This window comes from Myotis nattereri, assembly GCF_964212035.1.
Source record: "Myotis nattereri genome assembly, chromosome: 2".
NCBI lineage: Eukaryota > Metazoa > Chordata > Mammalia > Chiroptera > Vespertilionidae > Myotis > Myotis nattereri.
Window position 1 is genome coordinate 124,372,085 of NC_138076.1, and position 24,469 is coordinate 124,396,553.

General features: G+C 43.3%; 1 protein-coding gene across 1 annotated transcript in view; it reads left to right on the forward strand.

Moving 5' to 3' along the window:
• TULP3 (TUB like protein 3) overlaps positions 1–24,469 on the forward strand; it is a 90,209-nt gene extending 65,740 nt beyond the window's left edge. Inside the window, exons 3-12 of the mRNA XM_081082561.1 lie at positions 2,060–2,219; positions 3,384–3,560; positions 14,587–14,714; positions 15,097–15,294; positions 17,565–17,677; positions 18,427–18,532; positions 19,735–19,833; positions 20,373–20,544; positions 21,682–21,795; positions 24,162–24,469. Coding sequence (XP_080938687.1) covers positions 2,060–2,219; positions 3,384–3,560; positions 14,587–14,714; positions 15,097–15,294; positions 17,565–17,677; positions 18,427–18,532; positions 19,735–19,833; positions 20,373–20,544; positions 21,682–21,795; positions 24,162–24,196 — 1,302 coding nt within the window. The 3' untranslated portion in view covers positions 24,197–24,469. The remainder of the gene's footprint in view (positions 1–2,059; positions 2,220–3,383; positions 3,561–14,586; positions 14,715–15,096; positions 15,295–17,564; positions 17,678–18,426; positions 18,533–19,734; positions 19,834–20,372; positions 20,545–21,681; positions 21,796–24,161) is intronic.

Genomic DNA, 24,469 nt, shown 5'->3' on the forward strand with positions numbered 1-24,469 from the left:
GAACCTTACCAGCAAGTTCTATGAGGAGGAACTCATTATAGTCTCATATGTATTTAGTGTTCCTGGTACATTAAAGTTTATCTATTCACATGAATTCATGAGTCTCAAAATATATTCCTTCACAACTTGCTCTAAGTTCTCCATTCATTCTTCATGGCTAGTCCATTTTTTGGCACATTATCTTAGGTTTCCAGTCTTTTCCTTATACAGTAGGTCCTCACTTAATGTCCTCGATAGGTTCTGCAACTTTAAGGGAAATCATGTATAATGAAACCAGTTTTACCATAGGCTAATTGATATAAACAAGAGTTAAGTTCCTATGCATCCCTTCCACATTATCACGAAACAATGTTATTTGAGGACCTACTGTAAACAAAGTTGGGTAAAAAAGAGTAGTCTGTTTTTCTGTATCTTCTGAGTTTATCTGCAAGCTTTCATTAGGCCAGTTCAGGAAAAGCACATTTCCTTTCCTGCCCATAGTCTCACCCCTTAGAATAACTCTTCTTGTTAGTGGCACTTTTTAAAAGCAATGTTAATGAAAAAAAAAAGTAAATAGATAGCTTTTTGCCTAAGAAACAATAAAGTAGGTTATAAGATATATATTTTTTTAAATAATGGCTTAATTTTTTAGTTTGGGACTTGGTACTTTCCTATTCTGAGCTATCCCAGATTCATAATAATTTCTAAATATTATATGCTCTTATTTGCCAAAGCTTAAAAATAGTGTGGGTCTAGTACCTCCAATTCCATCTTGTTGGATTTTTCTCATGGTCTCGCATGCTTTTTTTCTGACTTCTTGCTACCATGTTCCATATTTTGTTTTTGTTCATAGAGTTGATTGCTTTCTATTTGGAATGTTCCAACTGTTATCCTTTGGCCCTAATATGTAAAAACTAGAGGCCTGGTGCACAAAATTTGTGCACGGGTAGGGTCCCTAGGCCTGGCTGGTGATCAGGGCCGATCTGTGGGGTGACTGGTGGGGTGATCAGGGTCCCTGCTTGCACCCACCTTAGCCTGGTGCTGCCCACTCGCTGTTCCTGTCCCTTGCCATCGCCTCCCTCTGCGGGGTGACTGGCAGGGTGATCTGGGGATCCCTGCTCGCACCCACCTTGGATGGACTGGCGCCACCTGCTCAGTGGCCCTGCCCCCTGCTACCACCTTTGGTCAGGGCCTGATGGCTGGGGGCAGCTCCTGTGTTGAACTTCTGCCCCCTAGTGGTCAGTGCATGTCATAGCAACTGGTTATTCCTCTGGTCGTTCTGCTGTTCGAATGATTTGCATATTAGGGTTTTATATAGATAGACTAGTGTCCCAGTGCATGAAATTCATGCACAGAGGGATGTCCCTCAGCCGGCCTGCACCCTCTCCAATCTGGGACCCCTCGGGGGATGTCCGACCGCTGGCTTCTAACTGCTTACTTGCCTGCCTGCCTGTTCGCCCCTAACCACTTTGCCTGCTGGCCTGATCACCCCTAACCACCTCTGCCTTGGCCCTACCACTATAGCTTTGTCCAGAAGGATGTCCACAAGGTCTCCCAGTCTAATTAGCATATTACCCTTTTATTAGTACAGATGAATAAGAAAGCAAACATTGTTTTTTTGCTAATTAAAACATGAAAATAATTTGGGGTTTAGACAATAATAAAATTTTTTTTTGATCACAAAAGTAAGAAAAATTAAAAATATAGAAAAAGGAAAATAATTTATAGTTTACTACCCCAAGACTATGTTTCTTTGTATTCCTTTATCTTTTATTTATGCATATGTGTTTATATCGTTTAAACTTGTGACCACGTGTTGATAACAATATGATAATTACTATATATTTTAAATAGACTTGTATCATGATCTTCAGTTTGGCTAGGAATGCATTTGTATCATTTAAATCTATATTTATAGGTGTTCAATAAATAGTTATTAAATGAATGAGCTGTTGCCCCTCTTAAGTGGGAAAATTAATTCACAAGGATTTTGTGTGAAGATCAGTGAAACACTGTAAATGTTCAAAGTGGGTGGGCCTTGTCATAACTCTCCTGGGTATAATATCAAATTTTTTCCTAGAGAGCACTGCTGGAGAAGAAGCAGAGGAAAAAGCGCCTGGAGCCACTCATGGTGCAGCCAAATCCAGAAGCCAAGCTACGTCGGTCAAAGCCAAGAGGTAGTGAGGAGCATACTCCTTTGGTGGAACCTCATACCCCTCACAACAATGTCATCCTACATGGTGTGTATTTAGGCAGCCTCTCTTACCTCTGGGGCACAGTTTTTACAAACCCAGAAGAAGGCAGGAAGATTCTTAGATGGATCAAAGAAACAACATTAGCATTGACACTAGGGTATCTTCATAAATTTTTAAAAAATATGTTTTTATTGATTTTAGAGAGAGAGGAAGGGAAAGGGATAGAAAGATACAAAGATCGATGAGATAAGAGAGGAATATTGGTTGGTTGCTTCCTGCATGCCCCCTACTGGAGTTCTGTGTCCTGACTGGGAATCAAACCAGTGATCTTTTAGTTCATAGGTTGATGCTCAACCACTGTGCCACACTGGCCAGGCCTTCATAAATTTTTATAATCAAATTCTGGGTCTTTTAGGTAGAATAAAAGCAATGGTCTAATCCAGTGATGGCGAACCTTTTGAGCTCGGCATGTCAGCATTTTGAAAAACCTTACCTCTGGTGCTGTGTCATATATAGAAATTTTTTGATATTTGCAACCATAGTAAAACAAAGATTTTTATTTTTGATATTTATTTTACATATTTAAATTCCACTTAACAAAGAAAAATCAACCAAAAAAATGAGTTCGTGTGTCACCTCTGACACGCGTGTCATAGGTTCGCCATCACTGGTCTAATCAGTAGGAGATATTATATAGTTTATATCCACCCTAGAAGTGTTATTTTTAGATGTCAAATGAATTAGTCCAGAATAGCCTATTTTAAGATCTTATAGTCTTTATTTTTACATTGTGGCACAGTCAACTTTGAAGCCAGGAGGAGGTAGAGAGCATCCATTCTTCCAATTATCAGGACTCCAAGGATCTTCTAAGATGATGAGAGGACGAGGGATGAATGGGATTAAGAGCCTCTAAGTCAAGCCCCTTAAACTATTGGTTTGTATGGGATTTGAACCTTGGAGGACCTACTTTGTTTTCATAGTCTCGTTCTTAAGTTACTCAAGGCAACATCAGGCACATTTTACTTTAGTGAGAGTCAGAGCATGTTAATAAAATGAGCACCAGTCCTGGATTACTGTTAACAAATGTCCTCATGGATGTTAAGGAAAGAGGAGAGTGAAGTGCTTTGGTGGTTCTTAATTCTGATCACATACTCCAAACCCACACAGCTAAATAGTGGGTTATGCTTTCTCTCTTCTTTTTGTCCCCAGGCATTGATGGTCCAGCTGCTTTCCTGAAGCCAGATGCTCAAGATTCAGCAACCAAACTTCATGTTCTCTCAGTTGGCTCTTCTGCCACAGAAGAAGATACTGAAGGAAGTGTTGATGGGGAAAGCACGTTGGATACTGCTTCTAAGCCAGATCTTCAGGAGATTCTCCAAAAACACGGTGAGGATCAGTCATGATTTTAAGGCAAATAATTGTCTTAGTCATTTATAATCTTTTACTTTATTTTCTTGTTGATTAACAATTTGGATGACTCAAAATTGCTTGCAATGTGGTTCAGGACTTTACAGAGGTGACAGCATTAGGCATCTTTGAGATCTGAGAATTGGTCATTGTCAACAATAGTAGTATTTATCCTAATATTTTAAGAAAAATAAGTTAATTAAATCAAATGTGAAATGTCAGCAGCATTAGCTACTATATGTGGCTATTTCATTTTTATATTTTACTTTTAGTTTCTGCCCTCTTCCTTTGACATGGATGCCACTCAGCACCCCTATTCTACCTCTGTTTCACAGTTTATATTGATCTAGTGATAAGGGGAAAGATAAATAGCCCGCTTAATGGAAACACAAATGCATTTTTTCATTAGAGCCTACTTTCTGCCAGTTGAAATGGATATTCATGGATATTCCTGTACATTTTAGACATGCTTTTTAGTCAGCTTTCCTTCTTAGAACAATAATTTTATAGGAGAAGGAATTGTCTCCTTTTCAGATAAGAAGACTGAAGCCCAATAATGAATAAATATTTATTGGGTGCCTACTTTGTAATAGGTAGTTATTGCTAGATCCTGGGCTATGTGAATCAGAAGATTGTACCACAGAATGGTAGAATGGATGTACATTCAAACAAATTCATACATTCATTCATTTAGAAACTATGTATTGAGTACATACTATATATCAGGCATTGTCTTACTAATTAGGATACAGTAGTAAAAAAGGTTCCTGCCCTCATGGAGCATTTATTCTGATTGAGATTTCATGCGCTTAAAAAGCCAAGAGTGCCCGGCCGGTGTAGCTGAATGGTCGAGCACCATGAACCAAGAGGTCACCGGTTCGATTCTAGTCAGGGCACATGCCTGGATTGTGGGCTTGATCCCCAGTAGGGAGCGTGCAGGAGGCAGCTGATGGATAATGTTTTTCTCTCATCGATGTTTCTATCTCTCTATCTCCTTTCGTCTCTCTTTCTAAAAAAAAAAAAAAAGAAAAAAAATTAATAAAAAACATATTAGCTCTAGCCAGTTTGGCCAGTGGATAGAACGTTGGCCTGTGGGCCAAAGGGTCCTGGGTTCGATTCCCAGGGTACATCGGTTGCAGGCTCCTCCCTGGCTCAGGCCCTTGTTAGGGCATGTGCAGGAGGCAACCAATCGATGTGTTTCTCTCACATCGATATTTCTCTCTGTCTTTCCCTCTCTTCCACTCTCTATAAAAATCAATGGAAAAATATCCTCGGATGAGGATTAAAAAACACACAAAAACATATTTTAAAACAAAAAAGGCCAGAGGGCATGGAGAGTGGTGCCTAACCCAGACTTGAAGGTTTGGAAAGCTATCCAGGGAAAGTGACGGCTGTGCTAATTAGAGCCTGATTCAGGAAGAGCTGGCAAGTTCAGACTGGCTGGAGCTGAGAGTATGATGTGATGAGGTTTGGAAAGGGATTGTAGAGAGATGAATATAGAGAGGAAAGTGGGTTCTGATTATATAGGACATAATAAGCCACGATTGGAATTTGGACTTTAGCTGAAGAGTCATAGGAACTGATGAGGAATTTTAAGCTGAGAAATGGTATTGACTGACTTGGGTTGTAGAAAAATTACTCAACACCATAAAGAATGAAGTGGAAGTGGGACACATCTGGAAAGCAGGAAAACTACTTAGGAGATGGTTTGGCTGATGGTCTGTCCTAGAGTTACAATGTGGCATATGCCAGAGTGAAAATAAGGGGGAGGTAGAATTATACTGCCAGAGCAATTAAAAAGGGACAAGAGAGGCGTCAAAACAAGGTGATGCTTAAGCAGAACTCTGAAGGATGCATGTCTTCCTGTGTACTAGTGTCACCTGTGCAAGCAGCTAGAGACTGATATTTTGAATGTCTTTGATATGTCAGGCATTTGACATATATTACCTCAATTAATTTAATATTTGTAACAGTACTTTGAGAGATTTATATATATTAGTCTCTCTGTGTTACATGTAAGAAACTTTTTCTCAGAGATTAATTTGGCCTAGACCACACTGACAGTTTAGGTGACAAACTTGGGCAGAAGCAATAACATGTACAAAGGCATCAACTATAAAAACATGTGTTTGTGCAAACTGGGACAGATGACTAGGGTGTGGGTGTGGCAAAGGCAGTGTAGTGAAATGGATTAGAGCATAGCTCTGCCACATCTGGCTGGAAAAGGGTGAAAACACCTTAATTTTCTCTGCCTCAGTGTCCCTGTTTGTAATATGAATGTGATTGTGATGCTTACCTATGACTTTACTACCACTATATTTTACAAAAGAAAGAGCAAAGAGAACTTTTCAGTTTAACAAAAAGCTAAATTCCTTACCCCAAGTCATCTAGCTGAAGAGTGGTAAACCTAGAATTTCTGATCCTTAATCTAGTTCTTTCTCCCTTACTGTCTAGCTCTTTCTCCCTTACTGTCTAATGCTTTCTCCTTTACTGCCATAGGTGACTACTACTGTGTTCTTTCTCATAATCTGCTTTTCAGTGCCAGTTACATCATTGCTTTTTCATGTCTCAACAGTTTGCATCTTGCCATAAAACCCATTAAGTGCTCTCTTGATTAGTATCTAAGAAGCGTCACTTTGGCAGATTATGTCCCTTAAATGTATTCAATTTGCTTGTTTTACAAGTTTGAGAAAAACCTTTGGTCTTGAGAGAACCAAGATGGCGGCATAGGTAAACACCTATACTTGCTGCCTCTTACAACCACATCAAAATAACAACTAAAAGGCAGAACAACTACCACCCAGAACCGCAGGAAAGCTGGCTGAGTGGAAGTTCCACAACTAGAGAGGTACAGAGGTGCGGAAAGTGCTGGCACCTGGATGTGCTGCTCTTTTAATCGGGAGGGAGATACAAGCTCCCACTTGCTCTGAACTCCAGTTCCGGGCAAGACTCTGGGGGCCCCAGACACATACGGGGAGAAACTGGACTGTGTGGCATCGGGACAGGAATGCGAGGGCAGCTTTCTCTCAGAGGTGCTCGCAGCGATCATTGTTCCTGCACGGGGGCGCGGGACGCGGAGACCTGGGGACCTCTCCGGTGCAGGGCTGACAGGCAGCCATTGCTGTTTGCTCTGCCCTGGTGATTCCCCACCCAATTTACAACCCACCCAAACTGTGCACATCAGCTTTTGCACATAAATGGCCTGTCCTTTCTCCGCCTAAAACCTGTCAAACTGCAGCTGGGTCAGAGAGCCCAAGAGCTTCCAAAAGAGGGCCCAAAGCCCATCAGCAGCAGCCTGCCTTGGTTGACAGCGGGGCCTTGTCTGGGAACTTCCAAACCCCATACAAAGAAGAGGAATCTTCAGTTGTCTCTGCTGGGCAGCCCCAGACAGTGGATGACCTTGCACCTCCTTGGAGAGCTGAGAGCCAGTGTACCCAGTGGTCAGAGTGAGACCATACCGGATTACAACTCTCCACATCCATAAGAGACACACTCAAGGGGCAGATTCAGTGAGCACCAAAGCCCCACTGAAGCAAGTCCTGCCCCATAAGGGTGTCTCCTGCACAAGAGATATTCCAGTGTAGACACAGCTGGTCATCACAGCTAATTGCCCTGGAGGTCTATTCCTCCCAGTGATACCAACAGCAATCAAGGCTTAACTACAACAAGACTTTGCACACAGCCCACAGGTGACTGGGGAGGCTGAGCCACTGGGCCCTATAGGACACCTAACACACAAGGCCACTCTATCAACTCTAGGAGACTTAGCAGCTACCCAGTACATAGAAACAAGCACAGGGAAGCAGCCAAACTGCGGAGACAAAGAAACAAGTTACAAATGAAAGAAATGGAAGAAAGCAAACTACTGGATATAGAGTTCAAAATCACGGTTATAAGGTTACTCAAGAATCTTCTAGAAACCTCTGAGAAATTTAGTGAGGCCCTCAAAGATAGGAAAAAAGACCAATCAGAAATTAAGCATACACTGACTGAAATAAAGAATAATATACAGAGATTCAAAGCAGACTAGAGGATCCCAAGAATCAAGTCAAAGATTTGAAATACGAAGAAGCAAAAAACACCCAACCGGAAAAACAAAAAGAAAAAAGAATCCAAAAATATGAAGATAGTGTAAGGAGCCTCTGGGACAACTTCAGGCGTACCAACATCCAAATTATGGGGGTGCCAGAAGAAGAGAGAGAGCATGATATTGAAAACCTATTTGAAGAAATGATGACAGAAAACTTCCCCTACCTGGTGAAAGAAATAGACTTACAAGTCCAGGAAGTGCAGAGAACCCAAAACAAAAGGAATCCAAAGAGGACCACACCAAGACACATCATAATTAAAATGCCAAGGGCAAAAGACAAAGAGAGAATCTTAAAAGCAGCAAGAGAAAAAAAGTTAGTTACCTACAAGGGAGTACCCATACAACTGTCAGCTGATTTCTCAACAGAAACTATGCAGGCCAGAAGGGAGTGGCAAGAAATATTCAAAGTGATGAATACCAAGAACCTACAACCAAGATTACTCTACTCAGCAAAGCTATCATTTAGAATTGAAGATCAGATAAAAAGCTTCACAGACATGAAAAAGCTAAAAGAGTTCATCACCACCAAACCAGTATTACATGAAATGCTGAAGGGTATTCTCTAAGAAGAGGAAGAAGAAGAAAAAGGTAAAGATAAAAAATATGAACAACAAGTGACAACAAATACATATGTATCAACAAGTGGACCTAAAAATCAAATGAATGAAAAACCTGATGAACAGAATAAACTGGTGAATGTAATAGAATCAGGGGCATGGAAAGGGAGCAGACTAACAATTCTCAGGGGGATGGGATTGTGGGGTGTGCGGGAAGAGATTGGACAAAGAGCTTACACCTATGGACGAGGTCAGTGGAGGAGGGAAGGCCTGGAGTGGGGTGGGAACCGAGTGTAGGGGAGCTATGGGGGGGAAAAAGGAACATCTGTAATAATCTGAAGGATAAAGATTTTTTAAAAAATAAATATTTTCCCTGACTGGTTTGGCTCAGCAGATAGAGCATCGGCCTGCGGACTGAAGGGTCCCAGCTTCGATTCCGGTCAAGGGCATGTACCTGGGTTTCGGGCACATCCCCAATAGGGGGCGTGCAAGAGGCAGCTGAATCGATGTTTCTCTCTCATCGATGTTTCTAACTCTGTATCCCTCTCCCTCTCCCTTCCTCTCTGTAAAAAATCAATAAAATATATTTAAAAAATAAAATAAAATAAATATTTGGTCTCTATCTTAAGACATATCTTCTATATATATCCTATCTAATAATAGACAAACATGGTAATTGACCATACCTTTGCCACGCCTCCCATTGGCTAATCAGCATGACATGCAAATTAACTGCCAACAAAGATGGCGGCTAATTTGCATACTGCAGGCAGGGCAGGACAGCGCAGCCGCCAGCGGGAGCCGCCATCCCAGGCCACAGGCTGCCCCAGAAGCCAGTGATAGGGGGGAGATGGGGGTCCCCTGCCCAGGCCTGACACCTCTGGCGGAGGCATCAGGCCTGGATGGGGGGCGGAGCTGGTGATCGGGGGAAGATGGGGGTCCCCTGCCCAGGCCTGACACCTCTGACCCAGGCATCAGGCCTGGGCAGGGGGCGGAGCCAGCAATTGGAGGGGTCTGGGGGTCCCCTGCCCAGGCCTGACACCTTGGTGAGAGGGGGCAAGCCGGCGATTGGTGTGAACTACAGAGAAAACACCTTTTCTGACAGCTCATTGGTTAAGCTCCCTGTATACCACTGGTAATATTCTTAGTAACTTGGGTAATAAGAATCCAAAAAGGTGATCTAGGGTTTTTTTACCACACTTCTGGTAAAAAAAAAAAACGAAGGTCCACTGCTGGAGGGCTAAGAAATGTCATATCCTGCCCTAGCTGGTTTGGCTCAGTGGATAATGCCTTGGCCTGCTGATGGCAGGGTCTGGGTTCATTTCTGACCAAGGGCATGTACCTAGGTTGCAGGCTCCTCCCTGGCCGGGGCCCAGGTCAGGGCTCATGCAGGAGGCAGCCAATCAAAGTGTTCCTCTCACTTTGATGTTTCTCTCTGTCTTTCCCTTTCTGTTCTACATTCTCTAAAAATCAATGGAAACATATCCTCAAGTGAGGATTAAAAAAAATAATAAAGAAATTATTATTATATGAAAGACACATCTTGAAAATGCCTAAAGAAAGTTGTCATTTTTTTCATGGTGAAGAGACTGGAGTCCATGTTGATGAAAAAAACCTTGCTGGCTGCGGTGACTGGCAGTGGCTGCAGCAGCGGGGTGATGGAGCTGGTGCCTTCCCCTGATCAGCCCAGTCACCTCCCACAAAGGGAGGCCAGATTGCGGCTTAGGCCCGCTCCCCAAGGGGAACAGGGAGCGGGCCTAAGCCGTCACTAGGACATCCCCTGAGAGCTCCCAGTATGTGAGAGAGGGCAGGCTGGGCTGAGGGACACCTCCCCCAGAATTTCATGCACTGGGCCCCTAGTATATATATAAAAGGCTAATATGCAAAGTGTTCCCTTGGGAGTTCGACTGGGAGAATGGGAATTTGTGTGCTTGCTATGATGTGCACTGACCACCAGGGCGCAGCGCAGAACATGGTGGGTGACCAGTGGCAGCAGTGGGGTGCTGAGGGAGTGAGGGAAGGAGGAGACGGGGAGGCAGGGAACCTGATGGTCTCTGATCACAGACCAGGCCAAGGGACCCTACCAGTGCACGAATTTCGTGCACAGGGCCTCTAGTAGTCATATAAACTGAGTTCTTGGTATAAAAATGGCATTTCAAAACATGGTACTAAGTGAAGCTATCCAAAAAAGGTAGAAAACAAAACAATTTTAGAAAACAAAAGAAAAGATGTTCTTCACAAACCAAAGAATTTTTTATAATAGCTTTATTGAGATATAATTCACATACCATACAATTTACTCATTTAAAGTGAACAATTCGTTGGTTTTTAGTATATTCACAGAGGTTTGCAACCATCATCACAATTTTAGAACATTTTCATGACCTCCAAAACAAACCTGATACCTATTACCAATCACTTCCCATTTCTCTCTAACCCCCTCAACCCCTGGCAACTACCAATGTACTTTCCTCTATCTCTGGATTTGCCTATTCCTGACATTTCATATAAATAGAATCATACCTGCTGTGGTCCTCTATGACTGGCTTCTTTCACTTAGCGGAGTGTTTTCAGTGTTCATTGTCTTGTAGCAGGTATCAGTACTTAATTCCACTTTATTGTTGAAAAACATTACATTGTATGGATATGCCATATTTTGTTATCTCTTCATCAATTTATGGACAGTTGGGTGGTTTCCCACTTCTGATTATTATAAATAACTAGAGGCCCGGTGCACAAAAATTTGTGCACTCGGGGGGGGCGAAGGGGGTCCCTCAGCCCGGCCTGTGCCCTCTCGCAGTCTGGGACCCCTCGGGAGATAACGACCTGCTGGCTTAGGCCTGCTCCCGGGTGGCAGAGGGCAGGCCCAATCCCTAGGTGCAGCCCCTGGTCAGGCTCAGAGCAGGGCTGATTGGGGAGTTGGGGCACCGCTCCCTGTCATGCACAGAGCAGGGCGGATTGGGAGGTTGCGATGCCACCCTCAGTCACGCTCAGGGTAGGGCCGATTGGGGGGTTGGGGCACCACCCCCTGTCACACTCAAGGCAAGGTCGATGGGGAGGTTGCGGCACCACCCCCTGTCACGCACAGAGCAGGGCCCATCAGGGAGGTTGGGACTCCATACCCTGTCACGCACAGAGCAGGGTCAATCAGGGGGTTGGGGAGCTCCCCCCTATCATGCACAGAGCAGGGCTGATCAGGAGGTTGAGGAGCTCCTCCCTGTCACTCACAGAGTAGGGCTGATAGGGGAGTTGGGGCACCGCCCCCTGTCACACTCAGAGCAGGGTGGATCAGGGGGTTGGGGCACCACCCTCTGTCACCCACAGAGCAGGGCCGATCAGGGGGTTGGGGCGCCGCCACTGTCACACTCAAGGCAGGGCCGATGGGGAGGTTATGGCTCTACCCCATCACACACAGAGCAGGGCCCGTGGGGGGGGGGGGAGGGTGTTGGGGCGCCGCCCTCTATCACCCACAGAGCAGGGCCGATCAGGTGGTTGGGGCACCGCCACTCTCACACTCAGGGCAGGGCCAATGGGGAGGTTATGGCTCTACCCCATCACACACAGAGCAGGGCCCGTGGGGGGGAGGGGGGTTGGGGCGCCACACCCCGTCACACTCAGAGCAGGTCTGATCAGAGGTTTGAGGCACCGCACCCTGTCACACACAGAGCCGCAGGGCGATCAGGGGGTTGGGGAGCTCCCCCCTATCAGGCACAGAGCAGGGCTGATCAGGGGGTTGGGGCGCCTTCCCCTGTCACGAACAGAGCAGGGTGGATAGGGAGGTTGTGGCCCCGCCCCCTGTCACACACAGAGCTGTAGGGCGATCAGGGGGTTTGGGTGCTGCCCCCTGTCACGCTGATCCTGGTGCTGGGAGGGCTCGCGGCTCTGCTGATCCCGGTGCTGGGAGGCATATTACCCTTTTACTATATAGGATAGAGGCCTGGTGCACGTGTGGGGGCCAGCTGGTTTGCCCTGAAGGGTGTCCTGGATCAGGGTGGGGGTCCCCACTGGGGTGCCTGGCCAGCCTGGGTGAGGGGATGATGGCTGTTTGCAGCTGGTCACACACCCTTCAGGGTGGGAGTCCCCACTGGGGTGCCTGGCCAGTCTGGGTGAGGGGCTGAGGGCTGTTTTCAGGCCGACTGAAGCTCCCAACTGCTCCTTTTTTTCTTTTGTTTTTATTCTGGGCCAGCTTTAGCTCTGGCTCCAGCTCTGAGGCCTCTGCTGCTGAAAGAAGGTATCTGGTTTGTTGGAGTCCTCCGTCACTGAAGCAAGCAAGTCTCATGTTAGTTTCAAGCTGCCTGGCTGCCGGCCGCCATCTTGACTGACAGTTAATTTGCATATCTCTCTGATTAGCCAATGGGAAGGGTAGCGGTCGTATGCCAATTACCATGTTTCTCTTTTATTAGATAGGATGTTGCCATGAACATTCATGTGTAAGTATTTGTGTGAAAATACGTTTTCACTTGAGATGAATCTTCCAATTGGTCTTTGTCTTATCTTTGCATGTCCTTGAGAATAGCTAACACCAGTTTATTTGTTAACTGTGTAAAAGTAGGTCATATTTGTCCCCACTCTGAATGTGGGTAGGAAATGGTTTGGAGGAAAAAAACCACACTGCTTGTTGTGAAATCTACTCATAAATTAATGATTTGGGGGCTATTTCAACTATTATATGATAGATAACTTCACCCTATAGACCAGTGGTTCTCAACCTGTGGGTCGCCAACCTGTGGGTCACGACCCCTTTGGGGGTCCAATGACCCTCTCACAGGGGTCGCCTAAGACCATCGGAAAACACATATATAATTACAATTGTTTTTGTGATTAATTACTATGCTTTAATTATGTTCAATTTGTAACAATGAAAATACATCCTGCATATCAGATATTTACATTGCAATTCATAACAGTAGCAAAATTACAGTTATGAAGTAGCAACAAAAATAATTTTATGGTTGGGGGTCACCACAACATGAGGAACTGTATTAAAGGGTTGCAGCATTAGGTAGGTTGAGAACCCTGCTATAGACTAAGCAAAAGAAATTTAGGTCTTAGCTTTGCCTCTTTTTCTTGGGCAAATGATTCTCCCTGAGCCTCATACTTTTATATGTAAACTAGAGGCCTGATGCACGAAATTTGTGCAAGAATAGGCCTTCCTTCCCCCGGCTGCTGGCACCGGCTTCCTCTGGCACCCGGGATCCAGGCTTCCCTCAAAGCCCCAGCTTCGTCCAGAAGGTCGTCTGGAAGGTCATCCAGAAGGACATCCGGTCTAGTTAGCATATGAGGCTTTTATTATTATAGATGTGAGTACCCTACTTCTTATATAACATACATCACACTTTATGTTTGTGTTCCTCTTGTGGTATGTTCCATAAACAAATAAAAAACAAAACAAAAAATAAAACTATAAGTATCTCCTCCTCAAACCCTTATAAATATGAGGATAAAATAAAAGCATAGTTTTTTTTAAATTAAATTTGTTGGGGGTGATATTGATTAATAAAACATAGTTTTTAATAAAATAGTTTTAAATTTTCTGTAAGAGGTGCTTCATGAATTCAAAGTAATAGTATTTCAGACATTCTCAACTTGAATTAATTAGACTAGAAATGAACAAAATGTAGGGGGGGGAGTGACTGATATAGAGAACAATGGATCATTGAATTTTTTTATTGTGGTAAAATACATGTTTTAACCATTTTGTGGTAGTTTTGTGGCATTGAGTACATTCACATTGTTGTGCAATTATCATTACTACCCATCTCCAAACTTTTTCAATATCCCAAAATAAAAAACTGTATCTATTAAATAATAACTCCCCATTCTCCTCTCTCCTCAGCTCCTGCTAACCACCATTCTACTTTCTGTCTCTATGAATTTGACTATTCTAGGTGCTTCATGTAAGTGCAATCATAGCAGTATTTGTCCTTTTGTGTCTGGCTTATTTCACTAAGCAGAATGTATTCATGATTCATCCAGGTTATGGCATGCTTCAGAATTTCATTCCTTTTTATGGCTAATAGCCCATTGTATGTATGTACCACAATTTATCTTTCATCAGTTGATGGGAATTTGGGTTGTTTCCACCTTTTGAATATAGTGAATAATGCTGCTATGAACATTGGTGCACAAGCATCTGAGTCTCTGCTTTCAGTTCTTTTGTGTATATACTCAGAAGTGGAATTGCTGGGTCATATGGTAACTCTATATTTAATTTTTTTTAGGAACCACTATAATGTTTTCCACACAATTTTACTTGCCACCAGCAATGCACAAGGGTTCCAGAACTTTTTCATCATCCCCAAATAAAACTCTGGTTTTTTAAAATGACTTTTGTTGACAGTTCTTCTTTTTCTGCTAGGTATCTCAGGTAGTTTGAACTTTGATGAGGAGACTGATGGGGAGGAAGAGGAGGGAAAAAAATTATCTCATTCACCACGTTCAGAGGCAGAGAGACCCAGTTCTGCATCCAGCCAGAAATCAACCACAGTATGTAGATCTGAAACTTCCTCCTTTGGAGCTAATTTAACTATTTCCCAAATATAGTGTACATTCAGTATTTAAATACCATTACTGAGTGAGGGTTGCTTCAAAAGATTTAAGCTCTAATTTAGATGTAAAGTTCATGACCTCTAATTTCATATCTCAAGCCAGCTATTGTGACACTATATACCATTTTCATACTTAGCTCTTTCATCACTCCCAGTATTCAAATACATACTTAACTTCTCAGAGTTTTCTATTATTTTGTCAGAAGACTGAAGACATAGGGGTATAAACCAATAAGCTATTTTATCATTAAGTACTTCTCAGAGAGATTATAGGTTTTTCTGACTCTACCTCCATTGCTCATGTATGGCTATTCTTTCAGGATACAGGAGCTTCTGGTACTTCAGCCCAACAAACTGATAACCAGCTGGGAGAAGTAAAAGATTTAGAGGACTTTGCTTTTAGTTCTGCTCCTCGAGGTGTCACAGTGAAGTGTCGGATAACCAGGGATAAAAAAGGGATGGATCGGGGTCTCTTCCCCACTTACTATATGCACTTGGAAAAAGATGAAAATCGGAAGGTATGAGAATTGATTCTTTTAAAAAATATATATTGTTATTGATTTCAGAGAGGAAGGGAGAGGGAGAAAGAGCTAGAAACATCAATGATGAGAGAGAGTCATGGATCAGCTCTGCGCTCCATGCCCTCTACTGGGAATCAAGCCCGCAACCCAGGCATGTGCACTGACTGGGAATTGAACCATGACCTCATGGTTTATAGGTCTACACTCAACTGCTGTGCCATACCGGCTGGGCTTGATTCTATTTTTTAAATTATTGCTTTAGAGAGAGAGAGAAACATCAATGTGTTATTCTACTTACTTATGCATTCATTGGTTGATTCTTTTTGTTTTTTATTGATTTCAGAGAGAGGAAGGGAGAGGGAGATCGAAACATCAATGATGAGAGAGAATCATTGATCAGCTGCCTGATGCACGCCCCCTACTAGGGATTTAGCCTGAAACCTGTGCCCTGACCAGGAATCAAACCCATGACCCTTTGGTGCACAGGACAACGCTCTAACCATAGAGCAACACCAGCCAGGGCAAAAGAGCAAGTTTTAGGGAATAGAAGGAATTGGAAATATAGAAGAATATACAAGTGAAAAATATTGTTTCTCACCCTAGAAATTCTAACTTACTTTGTACCTATGTTTGAGACAGTTTATACTTGCTAATGAACAATGTATTTTGTATTAATACCAGGCCTAAGTGGATGATTTTAGGGTCCTAGAAATTAGATGGTGATAGTAAATATCATGGTTATTATTACCACTATTTATTGAATGTTTATGATGTATCAGGCATATCCTAAGTGCTTCATATTTATTATCATCTACAATTCTTATGACAGCCTGGTAAGATAGGATGTATATCCCTGCTTTATGGACCAAGGAACTGGGGTTTAAGAGCCAGATTCAAATCCATATGTTTGATTCCAAAGCCGCCCGTTAACTACTCCAACTCTTTTGCTTCCCTGTTATTGTCTAAGTCCAGTAGGGTTTTAGCAAGGAAGCATAAATATGAGAGTATTCATCTGAAAAATTTTTTAAAATATTTTTTTATTTATTTCAGAGATGAAGGGAGGAGAGGGAGATAGAAACATCAATGATGAGAGAGAATCATTGATCAGCTGCCTCCTGCATGCCCCACAGGAGGGCTCGAGCCCACAACTCAGGCTATATGCCCCTACCAGGAATCAAACTATGACCCCATGGTTCATAGGTTGATGCTCAACCATAGAGCCACACCGGCTGGGCTAAAGTCAAAAATTTTTTAAAAAATACAAAGAAAAACCCCAACAAAATACAAAAAGGAGTATTAGGACTGCTATGGCAGTAAAGAATGGGAAGGGTAGGTATTCAGGATCCTGTCTCCCATAAAGTTGGAAAGACTCTTATTCATGGAATTGAATGAAGCTTTTAAAAAAGTCACTAGAGGTTTTTAGGGATAAAGTTTTATTGAGAACCAAGCTAGTGAATTTAGGAAAGTTACATAGTGGGGAAACACTGATAGTGAATTCTGAGAAGCCTTATGAGGGAAAAGGGATCAAGACCCACAGATTGGTCTTCTCTGACAAAACGCCAAGTGGTGATGACACTGGTGCTGAAGTAGGATGAGACCCGTGGGTTGTGGTGGGAGGCCCAACTGACTTCTGTCAATGGTGGGGATTGAGGCCACGGAGTTTGTGAGGCAAGGCTAAGGACAAGGGGTGATGCCCCTCGCTAAGCTCAGTCGCTGGTTAAAGACACAGTTAAATCCCTGGAGAAGATCTCTCTCTTCTGCCTGCCCATCAAGAAATCTGAGATGGTTGATTTTTTTTCCTGGGGGCATTCTTTAAGAATGAGTTTTGAAGGTTATGTCCATGTAAAAGCAGTCTCGTGCTGGCCAGCAGACCAGGTTCAAGGCATTTGTCGCCATTGGAAATGACAACGGACATGTTGGTCGGGGTGCTACATGCCACAGGGAAATAGCTACTGCCATCCGTGGGGCCATCATGCTGACCAAGTTCTCCGTAGTCCTTGTGTGGCCAGGCGACTGAGGGAACAAGATCGGCAGGCCCCACACTGTCCCTTGTAGAGTGGCTGGCCAATGTTGCTCTGTGCTGGCGGCCTTGTCCCCACTGCCAGGGGCCTTGGCATTGGCTCAGCCCTGGGCCCAAGAAGCTGCTGCTGCTGGACAGCATCAAGGATGGCTGCACCTCGGGCAGGGACTGCAAAGCGAGAAGGTAGAACAAACCATAGCAATTCTCTTGACTTCATTTTTAACTGACCTTTTTTTTCTTTTTCCAGATATTTCTTCTTGCTGGTAGAAAACGGAAAAAGAGCAAAACATCCAACTACCTTATCTCCACTGATCCAACAGATTTATCTCGTGAAGGGGAAAGTTATATTGGTAAACTCAGGTGAAAGCATCCTTGTATCACTGTCCTATTCTTTCTGGTACTTTGATTCTTATTGTAAAAAAATAATATAAATAGAGCCACTTTAAAAATGGAGTCAGAGCTGCCACCCCAGAGAAATTGACTTGCATGTCTTATGCCTGAACCCTTTGAAATGTTAAAACAGGGCAGAATAACCTTTGGACTGGGCCTAAAACGATATTGTGCCAAGATAGCAGATAGTAAGACGACCGGACTGATGGCTACTTGACTAAAAATTAAAAACATTGTTTAGAATTAGTGTCACTCTGCTAGCTTATCTGCACCAATAGCAGTGCCTCCCCCATAGTGATGTAATTGTTCCCTTCCCTTTCTCGTATATACCTCTTGCCTTTGTCTCCTAATGGCAGCACCATTTGGGCTTCTGCCTGAATCAGTGCTTTCCGAATAGCTATTCTTTTTTTTTTTTTAATCTCAAATAAATGCTTGTTGCCTCTCACTTCTGCCTTTTATTTTTAGGTTAACACTGTAGTTTCAGAACAACCTATATTTTTTTTACAATGAACATGTATTAATGTTGTAATCTAAAGAAAAATAAGTTAAAAGAAAATCTAAGTACTTTCGTTGTTTTAATGAGAGATCTTTGAAAAGTGATGAGGAACATTTAGATATTTGGAGAACAGGCAGATATTCTGTTAAACACCTCTCCTAGATTGTGTTTGTGGAAGAGAAAAAATATAGATCATTATGATGATTATTTCTTTTGATTCTAGATCCAACCTCATGGGGACCAAGTTTACAGTTTATGACCATGGTGTCAGCCCAGCCAAGGCCCAAGAAAAGGCCCATGCCCGGCAGGAGCTGGCAGCCATCTGTTATGTAAGTGCTGTCCTCGGAATCACTTAACCTACACTGAACTCATAATCCTCCCTCCCAAGCTTGTTTCTATTTCTGTGATCCCCTTTTCTGTTACTGGAATCATTTTCTCTTTCCAAATTTTAATTATTTATGAATTGCCAAGTTCATTTATGCTTTTACTGTGTTAATATGTCTTGCCTTCCCTTTTCCTAATGCCATTGGATTACCACAGACCTTCATGACCTCTTAATCCATTGCCAGAGGCTACAATAAATTACAAATTAATCTCTTTGCTTTTAGTCTTTTCTATCTAGTTCATTCTGTACTGCTGCTAGATAAATCTTCCTAAAACAGAACTCCAGTTGATCCTGCTGTTCTCCTGCTTCAAATCTTGTATGACTTCCCAGGGTGTACAGAATAAAGGCCTAACAGACTCTCCCTCCTGTTTAGCCTTTTTCTTTCAGACTCTCCCTCCTGTTGCCATCATTCTGGCCACACAACTCTCCTGTTGTATCCACTATATGATCTTCCCTCTCCTGAGAGCTTTCCCTTTTCCCTTCCTTGCCTTTACCATATCAACTGATGTCATCAGAGAAGTCTTTTCTGACCACTGGATGTGGCTGGCATTCCTTTGTGTACATCTGCATGGCACCCAGTGCTTCCTTTCAGAGTTGTTGCTTGATCCCAGCTCAACATGCATGACTATGCATGACTCGTGTGTGTACATGTGCATAGGTATATGAATACACACACAGACATATATCTACCTATTTAATGTGCTTATTTTATTTATATATAATCTGTCTGGCTTGACAGGCATTTGAGTTTTTACCTCCTAATACAGGCCCCATTTAATTTACACTGTAATTCTCACTGTAGATCAGATAGTGCTGTACCCTCATTGGGACAAAAATACTTATTGATGACAAAATTGGACAGTTTGCTCACAGTTGTCTCAAAGTTCATTTAAGATTAAAGAGTAAATTTTCAAGCCAATATAATCTATTTTACATTCAAATGTTCAAATTAGGTTTAAAAAAGAGAAATATAATTACTTTCCTGGTCTTGATTATCTGTCTCTCTTTGTTTAAACTACAGTAATAAGCAGCTTTAGTACTCTTGACATTGTCAGCATTTTACATGCCCAAATGAGTTTCGCGTGAAGAATGTGGTCTTGTTTTCTTTTCTGTTTCCAAGTTCTGTCTTATTTTCCTATCTTCCAGGAAACAAATGTGTTTGGATTTAAAGGTCCTAGGAAGATGTCTGTGATCATTCCAGGGATGAATATGAACCATGAACGGATCCCATTTCGGCCACGAAGTGTAAGAATATATTTAATCAGCAAAGGACTCTAAAAGACAAGAATACAATATAAAAGTGATCAGTCCAAAAATTATTGATTCTTCTAGAACTGGAATATTGCTCATACTCTTATTTAGTTAATTTGTTTGTACATTTTAATGGATTACTTTTTAGAGAGAGAGGAAGGAAAAGGGAGATAAACATTGATGTCAGAGAGAAATATCGATTGGTACTCCCATAGGTACCCCAACTGGGGTCTGAACCCACAACCTGAGCATGTACCCTGACCAGGAGTAGAACCGGTGATCTTTTGGTGTCAGGGATAATGCTCCAACTGAGCCACACCAGCCAGGGCCCTCATACGCTGCTTTAGGAGAGCCATCACCCCAGAACCTCAGGAGAAGTATATTGCAGAGCAATTGTTAGAGTGCTTGATTTGCAACCACTTACTCTTCCTGGAATGGAGGAAATATTCCCCTGCCCACCTTCTCCGTCAGAGTTGCAAGTGAATGGTTTCTTATGGTTCTCAGTATAGAGTAATGTTTTTCCTTTCAAATAGGACCATGAGAGCTTGCTTTCAAAATGGCAAAACAAAACCATGGAGAACTTGATTGAGCTGCACAACAAGGCCCCAGTGTGGAATGATGACACGCAGTCCTATGTCCTGAACTTCCATGGCCGGGTCACTCAGGCATCTGTGAAGAACTTTCAGATAGTCCATGAAAATGACCGTAAGCCACAGGAAGGACTGGTTGGGAATGGGAGGGAGGCTATTCTTACATGGTGGGGAAATGAACATTTCCTGTCACTGATAGGAACCTATATTCAGGAGAGAATTATCTAAGAAAGAAATGATTTCTTTGGAAAGACAAAACAACAGTGTCACAGTAAAACTTCTGAACTACTGTGTTGAGGAGGGCTGAAGAGTGAGAGATTTCTTCCTGTGGCCGAGAGAAGTCTTAGAGGAGGCTGTTTGGGAAGCAAATGCAAATGACCCTCACCCAGTAAAGGTTCCTTGGCAACTCTAGCTCATGGAGCTTGTACTGTCCCCAGCAAGCTACTCTCGACTTTTCTCTCCTCTTTCCCTTTCCCTTTCATGCTGGTCAGGAATAGCCTCCCATTCCCTGTCGTTGAGGGGAATCATAATAGAAACTTTGCTCATGGTTAGCAGATATTCTTTTTAATAAATCTTTCCATTCTTCTAAACGTTGCCCATTTTATTTTTTTAAAATATCCTATCTAATAATAGACAAACAGGGTAATTGACCGTACCTTCGCTACGCCTCCTATCGGCTAATCAGCGTGATATGCAAATTAACCACCAACAAAGATGGCGGTTAATTTGCATACGGCGCCGAAGAGGCGGAGCGAAGACTGAAGGCAGCTCCAGCCGGAGCAGCCAGGGCTTTGAAGGCGGCTCTGGCTGGAGCAAAGGCCTGGGTCCTGGGTGCTGGAGGAAAACCGGTGCCGGCAGCCAGGGGAAGGGAAGGCCTATTGCACGAATCTTTTCATGTGACAGGCCTCTAGTATATTTATATTTATTGATTTCAGAGAGGAAGGGAGAAGAAGGGAGAGAGAGAAACATCAATGATGAGAGAGAATCATTGATTGGCTGCCTCCTGCATGCCCCCTCCTGGGGACCAAGCCTGCAACCCAGGCATGTGCCCTTGACCGGAATTGAACCTGGGACCCCTCAGTCCGCAGACTGATGCTCTACCCACTGAGCCAAACTCGGTAGGGCTAAAAGTTGCCCATTTTAAAGAGACCCGCTGATTAACTGACCTTTTGGAGGATTTTTTATATCTTAACAGGCTTTCCCCAGTACAACCACATTGTCTTCTAACATCATATTTTCTCTCTGTTTCTAGCTGACTATATTGTCATGCAGTTTGGACGTGTGGCAGATGATGTTTTCACTCTGGACTACAACTACCCGCTGTGTGCACTCCAGGCCTTCGCCATTGGGCTTTCTAGCTTTGACAGTAAGCTGGCATGTGAATGAGACAGAAACACGTACACAGCTGGACTTCCTCACTACAGAGCTTTCGGGAGCAGATAGTGGCCTCCCTGGCTCTTGGCCCAGGGCATAAAAAGAGACAGTCTGTCCCTCTTGGAATAATCCCCGAATGTATGTATGTATATGTGTCTATACATTTATGTGTGTGCATATACTCGTATACATATGTACACACACACACTTCTCTGCCTTTCACAGATCTGGTCAAGGGGTGCAGTTTACCAGTAACATAGGTGAGGCATTATTCAAAGTACAGGAAGGTTCTTGTCCAGAACACATTTTGACTCCTGAGGTTATTGCCGCTAACAGATTCTGTGCCTCAAAAGTTGGATTTCCTGTGCTTGGAAACTTGCAACTAGAATCAGCTTCTAATAATTAGATGCTTGGGTCTCTCTTTTGAAGACCTTTTCAGAGAAGGGACAGTTCCCTAAATTCACTTTAGTCTCTAGGTCTGCAACGTTTTCTGTAAACGGCCAGATCATCTCTCTTATAATTAATTACTCAGTGCTGTTGTTGCAAAAGCGCCCTAGTCTGTTCCTACATGAGTGAGTGTGGCCGTGTTCCAGTGAAACAGGCAGCAGCCAGGTTTGGCCTGTGGGCTATAGTTTTCCAACCTCTGCTTCAGGTATATCTCTGTACTCGCTGGACTTGGGCATTTCCAAAATGGCTTGTAATCATGAGATTATATGAGTGGGAAATGGGTATCTCTAGGAAGCAATAGCAGATTGGATCCAGAGTCACTCGGCTGCATTCACTGTTACAAAGCATTACCTTGTTTTGGTGACAGTGGTTCCCAGGATATCATTTACCATCAGAACTGGGAAACCCAAAGTCCGTGATAATTCTGCCCACACAGGTGGCTTAATTCTGCTATCCTACCTAACCCACCCACGGGACAAGGCAACGCCAGCCACTTTACCTACCCTGAGAAGAACTAATGCACAGTAGGAAATTAGCCTAGAATTGTATTGTCTTCATCACAGGGAGTGTGGTATTTGTTTCTTATGAGTTAACCTTATAGTCCCATGATGCTTGGAGGTACTGATGTTGCAATCCCCCTCTCCCCTTTCTTCCCTCACAGAGGATTGGCTGGCACCAATCTCAGTCAGAGTGGCTATGGCCAAATTGGTGATCAGTGATGTGAGGATTTTATATAGTTGTCTTAATTTTAGTTTACACTGAAAACAAAAACCTAAGAGGTGATTTAGTCTAAGATTGAGAGTAATTTGACAGTTGCCTTCACTTTCAACCCAGGAGTGCCTCCCACAGCTATATTACTATGGAGACATTAGTATAGAACAGGGGTGGGCAAACTTTTTGACTCAAGGGCCACAATGGGTTCTTAAACTGGACCGGAGGGCCGGAACAAAAGCATGGATGGAGTGTTTGTGTGAACTAATATAAATTCAAAGTAAACTTCATTACATAAAAGGGTGCGGTCTTTTTTATTTTTAGTTTTATTCATTTCAGACGGGCCGGATCCGGCCCGCGGGCCGTAGTTTGCCCACAGCTGGTCTAGAAGGACACACACACCTTTCCAGTGGTTCTCAACCTTCTGGCCCTTTAAATACAGTTCCTCATGTTGTGACCCAACCATAAGATTATTTTTGTTGCTACTTCATAACTGTAATGTTGCTACTGTTATGAATAGTAATGTAAATATCTGCTATGTAGGATGGTCTTAGGCGACCCCTGTGAAAGGGTCATTCGACCGCCAAAGGGGTCGCGACCCACAGGTTGAGAACCGCTGCTTTAGACCGTGTAAGTAATAAGAGATCATTATGTATCAAAACTTCCATTGTCATTATCAAGGGAGGTGGTAGGTGAGGGTTGGTGAGGACTAGTCAGCTGACTGTGAGCCCTGTGGACCTTGTTGGGCAGAACTTTGGGCCTTCTTGACATAAATATCAGCTCCCTAAAGCCTGGTTCACTGGTACAGATCAAGCTCTCGTCACTCTTCCTCACAGATCATGAGCTTTGCTAAGTTGTTCAGGTTATTAGCACCTCCCAACAAAACATGACTCTACCAGCTCACCGGTCTCAGAGTGTATCTGAATCTTGAGAATCCAGTGACTTTGTGAGTTCTGCATTCCGTATTGCTCAGCTCCTAAGCCTTTGTGCATTTAGCTGTTTGCCAGCATGGGGCAGGGAATCAGGGGCTGTTGCGCCATTCCGGTTCCCTTCTGTGGACTTGCTTTTTGCCTTTGCCTCCTGTTGCCCCGTGCTCCACATCAAATAGCAGTGTGGAAGCAGGAGGTCTGGGAGATGAGAAGGCCTTGCCCCCGCTGGGAAGTCCTTGCTGTGTTTTGACAAGATTGGTTTCTATCTCAGGCATGCCTGCTTCCCATCAAGTGCCTCCTTCATAGAAGTGCCCAAAGCCCTTCAGACCTCTGGCACCACCTTCCTCATGTACTGTCAGATGAGCTGCCCTCCTTGAAAACAAAGCTGTTCAGTTATCCCTGGATGCAGTAATTGACAACATCTGGAGAAGGGAGTCTCATGGCCTGACCAGATCTAACCCTGCTTCTTCCTGCTCACTCTGGCTAAGAGATTTACACCCCAGCTTCATGTACTTGCTGCTTGAATGTGTAGGTGATTGGTTTTACATAAGTCATATTTATACCTTTTGTATGCTATAG